This window comes from Babylonia areolata, chromosome 26 (assembly GCF_041734735.1).
Source record: "Babylonia areolata isolate BAREFJ2019XMU chromosome 26, ASM4173473v1, whole genome shotgun sequence".
NCBI classification, from domain to species: Eukaryota; Metazoa; Mollusca; class Gastropoda; order Neogastropoda; family Buccinidae; genus Babylonia; species Babylonia areolata.
The window spans coordinates 34,344,138-34,353,260 of NC_134901.1; the positions used below are offsets into that span (position 1 = coordinate 34,344,138).

General features: G+C 44.2%; 2 protein-coding genes across 2 annotated transcripts in view; one reads left to right on the plus strand and one right to left on the minus strand.

Annotated features, from left to right (window-relative positions):
• Positions 1-535: 535 nt before the first annotated feature.
• The window catches only part of LOC143300594 (uncharacterized), a 55,436-nt gene continuing 46,848 nt past the window's right edge, over positions 536-9,123 (minus strand). The window contains exon 4 of the mRNA XM_076614371.1: positions 536-1,022. Within this exon, the coding sequence (XP_076470486.1) occupies positions 748-1,022 (275 nt within the window). The 3' untranslated portion in view covers positions 536-747. The remainder of the gene's footprint in view (positions 1,023-9,123) is intronic.
• Positions 7,856-9,123, plus strand: part of LOC143300683 (uncharacterized) — a 3,955-nt gene continuing 2,687 nt past the window's right edge. Inside the window, exons 1-2 of the mRNA XM_076614530.1 lie at positions 7,856-8,008; positions 8,860-8,967. Of these exons, the coding sequence (XP_076470645.1) occupies positions 8,892-8,967 (76 nt within the window). The 5' untranslated portion in view covers positions 7,856-8,008; positions 8,860-8,891. The remainder of the gene's footprint in view (positions 8,009-8,859; positions 8,968-9,123) is intronic.

Sequence of the window (9,123 nt, forward strand, 5' to 3'; positions counted from 1 at the left end):
ACATTAACACTTTACACGCGAGGCAGGTTGAATTAGGAGGAGAGGGTGGGGAGTAAAAACACCAAAAACATTTAAACAACAACCGACAAAGGACGTTATGGATATATCAACATCATCTCCAGCAACGCCGGTAAGGCAGTCAGCTCTGCGCACTGAAGATCATACGTGCGCGCGCGCGCACACACACACACACACACAAACACACACACGCACTTATCTAATATCATTCTTTGTGAAAAGACGTAAAATCGATGGACAGCAACGCTCTCTCTCTCTCTCTCTCTCTCACACACACACACACCACACAGTTCGTTTCTCCAAATTGCCTTAAGTTATAATACTATTCATCATCAGCAGCAGCTTAATATTCCTCCTGCGCCTCCTCCTCCTCCCATCATCATCATCGTTACAAACATCATCACCATCATCGTTACAAACACCAGCATAATCAAATTCATCCCACAAGCCTAACCCACAGCACAGAGCAGTAGCACAACACAGCCATCGCTGTCTTCATTCCGTTTAGCCCTTAGGGAGGGTGTCTTCATTCCGTTTAGCCCTTAGGGAGGGTGTCTTCATTCCGTTTAGCCCTTAGGGAGGGTGTCTTCATTCCGTTTAGCCCTTAGGGAGGGTGTCTTCATTCCGAAGACCCCTCAATCACAGGAAAGAATCACAGCACGTGAAATTTCTTCCTGACGTTCTTGCCTTCCCTGGCCGAGTTCAAACCCCTCCTCCTCCTCACCCCCATCACTTGGCACGCTGCCCCTCCTTGGCACCCCGCTTCTCCTGTTTAGACGGCTGGTGGTGGTGGTGGTGGTGATGGTGGGGGTTGGGGTGGAGCTTGCCCCGTCGTGCCTTGTCGTTGTTGCCCCAGCCGAGGTCGTCAAACTGGTCAGGGTGAGGGCTCCCAGCCCGACCGGAAGGGAGGCGCGCGCCCCGCGCAGGATGTGACACCGCGTCCTCCTCCTCGCTGCTTTCGTTCCCTGCTGACCGCGAGGGCATCCCCTTCTTCCGGCTTCCGTCTGCAACAGACAGGAGGGGACAACTCACCACGAGGATGACGATGATGATGACGATCATGGTACTGACCGTGATGGTGATGATGACGTTGATTCCAAATTATGTCCACAATTTTAAACACAGGAATCAGGCAACCATCGCCATATGCAGACACATCTGGAGCAAGTGAGGCACATAGTGAGTGAGAGCGAGAACGATTCTGATTCATGATGGAAGCGGAGTACGCATCCATGCTTTTTTATTTAACATCCGGCCCTCGGGCAAAGATAAAAAATGATATCAAAGTTAACCACACACACACAAATTGAAATTACCGAAGAACATGCAGGCATATAAACACACTCATATCGATGCATGTACATGCGCACACTTACATTCACAATAGGTACAGGCATGCAGATAGACATCTCTCTCTCTCTCACACACACACACAAACATACAAGTGGACTGACATATCAAGCATGTCTTAAGTGACAATTAATTTTATCAAATTAAGTTCACATTTGAAAAGTCAAAATTCACCAGTAAATCATTTAAACTTGTATATAACTTAACTGCACAATTTACTGTAAGATGGAAGAAAAATTCTGATGAGAGGGGAGGAGAGACAGACACCAAGAGAGACAGAGAGAGAGAGAGAGAGAGAGAGAGAGAGAGAAATTGAGACAGAGACAGAGAGACAGACAGGCGGACAGATAGACAATCAGTCAGCCAGTCTGACAGACACAAAGGTCAGGGCCAGAGAAAGAGCAAGCGAGACGTGAACACAGGCAGAAAGACCGATACACACGAGTTCCGATCTGTGACGTGACGGGAACCACACACGTACCCCCTGTCCAACCCTTCATCCTGCACTCCACACACACACAGAGCTTTGAGTTCATGTACCTTGACGGTCAAAGCAACACACACACACACACACACACGCTGTCAGGAAGTGTTGACAACTGTCCCCCTGTCCCTGACCTCATTAGCTGTCAGTGACGCCCTCCCCCCTCCCCCGCCACAACCAATCGGCTGTATGCCGACATCCGGCATAGTGGGTGTCGTAAGGGAGTACTGACACGGGTAGGGTGGCCGTGCAATGGAGTGATGGAAAGTGCGCAGTAAACTGAACTGAATGTATATATATCGATATCTATACGCACACACACACACACACACATATATATATATATATATATATATATATCTATTCATGAAGATTTGTTCAGTTTTGTTTATCGGGCGTCTGCCCCCCCCCCCCCCTTTACCCCCATGCCCCCCCCCCCCCCCCCCTTTTTTCAGCGTATGCAGTGTAGCGTGCGTGTGTCTTGTTGCGGCACGTATTGTCGCCCCTGCATGGATTGACGCCGGCGACAATTATGTGCCGACCATCACGGCGCCCTTCTACAATAATATTGTATTACTCTTTTTTGGCACAACAGATTTCTCTGTGTGAAATTCGAACTGCTCTCCCCAGGGAGAGCGTGTCGCTACACTGAGCCACCCTTTTTTTTTTCTGTCTGCAATTTTATTTGTTTTTCTATCAAAGTGGATTTTTTTTTTTTTTTTTTTTTACATAATTTTGCCAGGGAAAACCCTGTGTGGGAGAGGTGGGCGTATATACGTGCGGGTGTATTTGGCTTATGTATTATGTGTGTAAGCGAACGTGCATATTTGCGTATTTGTGCGTGCGAATGTGTGTGTGTGTGTGTGTGTGTGTGTGTGTGTGTGTGTGTGGTTTACGCTCGTGCGCGCATGCTTTACATTAAAACACACACACACACACACTGTCTGTCTGTCTGCATGTGTCTGTGCGTGCGCGCACGTGCGTGAAAGACAGAGATAGAGAGAGAGATTGTGTGTGTGTGTGTATGTGTGTGTGTGCGCGCGCGCGTGCGTGTGTGCGTGCGTGCATGTGTGTGCGTAGTGTGTGTGTGTGTGTGTGTGTGTGTGTGTGTAAGCACGGAGTATTAAATATATGGACAGAATCTACACACAGACACAGACATATGGACACACAAACACACAGACACACACACGTGCTTGCCTCTACGGACTGTGTGCATAAGAGAGAGGGAACTTCCATTTAATTTCGCATGTATACCTATTTAGCGCGTCCTCAGTCGGTGACCAAGCTCTGAGCGCTTTACAAACACGAGGTCATTTGTACAACAAGCTGCTTACCTGGGCTGGGTAGAGCCAACTGACGGCTGTCATTGGGCGCTCATCATTCGTTTCCTGTGTCATTCAATCATATTTCATGCACGTACACATACACACTCAGACAAACGTGTAACATTTTACGTGTATGACCGTTCTGTTTATTTACCCCGCCATGTAGGCAGCCATACTCCGTTTTCGACTGTGTGCATGCTGGGTATGTCCTTGTTTCCACAACCCACCGAACGCTGACATGGATTACAAGATCTTTAACGTGCGTATTTGATCTTCTGTGTGTGTATACACATGAAACGGGTTCAGGCACCACCAGGCCTGCACATATGTTGACTTGGGAGATCGGAAAAATCTCCACACTTTACCCACCAGGCGCCGTTACCGAGATTCGAACCCGGGACCCTCAGATTGAAACTCTAAACCACTCGGCTATTGCGCCCGTCACACAGACACACAGATTCCACGAAAAAGTTAAATACCATTAAAATTTAAAAAAATCACCTTGATATAAAGGAAAGAAAGAGAAGGAAGCTAGAGCGAGAGACATGGACAGAGAGACAGGGAAGAATGGAGTGGACTGCGCAGTAAAAATAACCACATCTTTTCATGATTTTGTATGTTACCATTTACTCATTTCTTAAGGTCTTTCTTCAAATCATATCTTTTTGAAAATTTCCCTTTCGAGGACTGGATGAAAAAATATGTATGGCTTGCTTATTCTATTTCCCTCAGAAATAAAATACATCTCTCTCTCTCCACCCCCCCCCCCCCCCCCCCCCCGCCACATGTCTTTCATCCTCTGAAAACAAAATGCATGTTGATCACCACCAGACAAAAGAGACAAAACACTATCGATAAATTTCCTCCCATCCAACTTAAAAATGAACCTATTGAACAGGTTAGTGATCATAAGGTTCTGAGAGTCATATTAGACAACAATCTCACTTGGATTCCTCACAGAACTTCTCTTTGCAAAAAGACAGCCCAGAAGAACCATCAACTGTCCAAAATAAAGCATTTCCTTGACCTCCACTCACGGAAATTGTTTTTTCAAGCACATATCCAATCTGCAATAGATTACGGATCGACACTATGGGACTCCGCCAGTGCGAATACCATGAAGCCATTACTAAATCTTTATAAACGGGGGCTCAAGCTGGTACTCCTAAAAAAGACTCTAGTCCGTAGATTCGAGTACAACAAAGGAACAACAATGCACAAGATTATGACAGGAAATGCACCACCAACACTGATAAACAGATTCTCTGTAAAAACATCAAGGAATCCCCCAAAAGTCCATATCCCAATCCCAAGAATAGATTTTTCAAATCCAGTTTGGTTTGCTCAGGCGCCACTCTATGGAACTCACTCCCAACAACAATTAAACGACACCGCTGCCTTACTACCTTCAAAAATCATTACCTTTCCCACATTATGACAGTGTAATGTATTGTCCACTTTGTTCATACCGATTGAACCCCCCCCCCCCCCACTCCATCATATTATATTGTACCCCTGTTTTTTATGTGTGTGAACTGAAGTATTATTTTTTAAATATTTCATTCGTTTGTAATGAAATTACAAATCACAAAATTACAAATTATAAATTATCTCAAGGCGTTGAGTTACGCTGCTGGTCAGGCATCTGCTTGGCAGATTTGACCGAACACAGTGACGCCATCTTAAAAAATTGAAACTGTTGTTGTTGCTGTTGTCATTTTGACTCTTGAGCTACTGATACTGATACTGACTCGTTTGTAATGCATGTTACTTCTGTTTGCTTCTTCGGTTCTTTCATTTCTTTCCATTAAATGTAGTTATACTCATGCAGTAGTTGCCAGTTGCTCCATTGTCAATTCGATGTGTTTATGTATGTGTGCCGATAAGCGCAGTCCATATATATATATATATATATATATATATACATGTGTGTGTGCGCGCGCGCGCGCGTGTGTGTTGATTAGATGATACAATGCATGTTACTTTGTCTTCCTTACTGACCTGCTGTTCTCAATCACATGGTCCATGTAATCTGAGGTTATCTATTCATTAGTTGATATTGTTTTATTCTCTCTCTCGTTCACCTGTGACATTTTTATTCTCATACTATCTTATATGTTGAATTATGCTCTGAGCACCCCCTCCCCCTGTTATTGCTATGTGTATTTAAATTTTTTTTTTTATATATTAGACTTACTGTTTTGTATTCACATTAGTATAGTATTTTTTAACATACACAATGTATGCTTATGTGTGTGTAAGTGTGCGTGTGCGTGAGAGAGAGAGAGAGAGAGAGAGAGAGAGAGAGAGAGAGAGAGAGAGAGAGAGAGTGTGTGTGTTTTCTGGGTTTTGTTTGTTTGTTTGCTTTTTTTTATATGTCGATTATCAATACCGTGCTTGTCTCTCTCTCTCTCTCTCTCTCTCTCTTTCTCTGTGTGTGTGTGTGTGTCTTATTTTTACCATGCTTTTGCCTTTATGTAGTATAGTATTCGCATTCTATGACTAAGTATAGTATTCGCATTCTATGACTAAGTAGCATTGTGTAGTGCATGCAATGACAAATATAATGTAGTATCGTTTAGTGTAGACCCTGTTTCAGGGCGGGGACTGGATGAAAAAAAGCGCGCCAGTGCTTATCTATTATCCTCGATAATAAGAATTTGTCTTGTCTTGTCTTCTCTCTCTCTCTCTCTTTCTATCTCTTACTCTGTCTCTCTCTCTCATACACCCACTATAATCTTTATCATAGTGATCATAATACTGAAATTTATATACTTGATTTTTTACTCTAACAACTGGCGACAATATATGCAGTGAGGGCTGCACGCATTGTCACGGGCGACAATCCAAGCAGGGACGACAATACGAGCCGCAACATGTCTGTCCGCGCGCTCTGGCACCTCTCTGCTAGGCATACAAACTAGATATGAATGCACTCTTGGCCTGACACAAACTAGATATGAATGCACTCTTGGCCTGACACAAACTAGATATGAATGCACTCTTGGCCTGACACAAACTAGATATGAATGCACTCTTGGCCTGACACAAACTAGATATGAATGCACTCTTGGCCTGACACAAAATAGGTATGAATGCACTCAAGGCCTGACACAAATGACACAAAATAGATATGAATGCACTCTTTGCCTAACAAAATAGATATGAATGCGCTCAAGACCTGACACAAAATAGATATGAATGCACTCTTTGCCTGACACAAAATAGATATGAATGCACTCAAGGCCTGACACAAAACAGATATGAATGCACTCAAGGTATATGCCTGCTGGGCTATGCTGCTGGTCAGCCATGTGCTTAGCGGATGCGGGGTGACCTAAATGGATTTCTCCGAACGCAGTGACGTGACGCTGAAACGGTTGTTATTTTGTAGTCTGTCATGTACCACCACTTCTTCTGCGTTCGTGAGCTTGCAGCTCCCCACATTCACTCGTGTGGGTGGCAATATTGGTTCTGTTGCCAGAGGTGTGCATGCTAGGTATGGGAACACAAATGTACTGATTCTGTTGTCAGGGGTGTGCATGCTGGGTATGGAAACACACATGTACTAATTCTGTTGTCAGGGTGTGCATGTTGGGTATGGGAACACACATGTACTGATTCTGTTGTCAGAGGTGTGCATGTTGGGTATGGAAACACACATGTACTGATTCTGTTGTCAGGGGTGTGCATGCTGGGTATGGAAACACACATGTACTAATTCTGTTGTCAGGGTGTGCATGTTGGGTATGGGAACACACATGTACTGATTCTGTTGTCAGAGGTGTGCATGCTGGGTATGGGAACACACATGTACTGATTCTGTTGTCAGGGGTGTGCATGCTGGGTATGGAAACACACATGTACTGATTCTGTTGTCAGGGGTGTGCATGCTGGGTATGGAAACACACATGTAAGGGCTGCATGCAAGGGTACGTCTGTTGAACCATCCGGGATTCGAACACATGACCGTCAGGTTGAAACTCCAACGCTTTAATTAACCACTCAGCTTTTTTATTTATTTTTAAGTTGTTGTTGTTTTGATGTCTGAGTTTCTATGGCTTGGAAACTGCTTTCGGGTCGTTGCTGTTGACCCGTTTGACGTTCCAACGTGCGGCCGGTACATCTTGAACAGAATGAATTGCCATTGTGCTTTCGCTTTTACCGTCTTGTTCAGTTACGACTCCTCCCCTCCCCCCCCCCCCCCCGCCCCCAAACACACACACATACACATGCGTGCACAAACACCTTTCCGCAAAAGTATACAAAGACAAACGCACATGCATGCGCTCACGCACACATGCGGACTCATTCCTTCGAAAGCACGGCATGACATTACGACGATATTTTAGGAAACTTATTGAAATAGGCCTAACAATGAGTTAGAAGTAAACATCCTGCCACGATGTCCTGTGCTTTTGTAGACTCGCCGAACTGCTCACTCTTGTGGAACGTAAACACTGCATGGGATACTCCAAGGTTGAACAAGTGACCAATCAGTGAAGTCGGTTCATTTCCGATACGCTGCATGTGTCTCCGATATCCGGTAATCATCATCAAAAAAAGAAAAAAGAAAAAAAAAAGGTTATGATAATAATAACAAACTATCTATGTTGTGGGGGCGGAGGCCGGAGTGAGTGAGTGAGTGTGTGTGTGTGTGTGTGTGTTCGGGATCACGTCTGTAGATGTTTGTGTCGGGGTGTGTTCCGGGACACAGACTATAAAAATGACCACCTCAGAGGTTGGAGACCCTAACAGCTTTTTGCATGTTGTAGCTGATCATCAATCTTCTACACATCTGAGAATTTGCAGACTTATCTGGCATCAGGTGAGAGTATCTCTTTCTCTTGGTTCCGTCTGTCTGTCTCCTGATACTTTTTCAGATATAAAAATAACCGGCCAGTAATTCTAGGGAACGACTGAAGAAGACCCCTTATTGGGTAAACTTTGTTGTATTATTGTTTTTGTGACGTATTATTACGAAATTTATTACAAGAAATATTTTGAGGATAAACCATTAAACGTTTATCCAAGATTTGTCTCAATATCTTGACGGTCGCCTTCTCTTTTTGCATCTTTTCCATCATAAACCACTGTCCTTCCACAGCACTATTAACTTTCTTTTGTCCACACACACACACCCGAAATGAAATAACAACAACAACAACTACAACTGTATTAGTCAACATAGATCTGCAATGTTATCTTTTAAAATAATCGGAAACTAATCGCAAAATATATACTGCAATATTGTACAAGCGCCCTTTGCTCTTTGAGAGAAAGGGCGCTATATAAACGTACATCATCATCATTATCATTATTATTACTGTTATTATCTGTTCTATGTGTAGAATAGAAGGTTGTACCTGCACTATGTACCCCACCCCCATCCCTTCCACTTCCTCCACCCTCCTTTTGAGTTTATTGCGGACTCACGTTACAGAGATCAACAATCAAGATGCCGGCAATAACGTATAACACCATATGACAGTAATCTGTTTTAGACTAATGTAAAAAAAAAAATCATTTCAGACACTGTGACAGTTGCTGACAGTGATTTTTCATGTCATTTCAGACACTGTGATAATTGCTGACTGTTGTTTGTCATTTCAGACACTGTAACAGTAGTCTGTCGTGTCATTTCAGACAATGTGACAGTGGTTTGTCATGTCATTCCAGACACTGTGATAGTTGCTGACCGACACGGAACGATGACAGTGTACGCTGTGCAAACCATGACCTTGTGCCTGATGGCAGTCTTCTGCACATCGCTGGCTCAACGTCCAGGTAATGACCACACCTCTGTGTGTGTGTGTGTGTGTGTGTGTGTGTGTGTGTGTGTGTGTGTGTGTGTGTGTGTGTGTGTGTGTGTGTGTGTGTGTGTGTGTGTGTGTGTGCGCGCGTGCGTGCGTGCTTGTGTGTGTGTGTGTGTGTGTGTGTGTG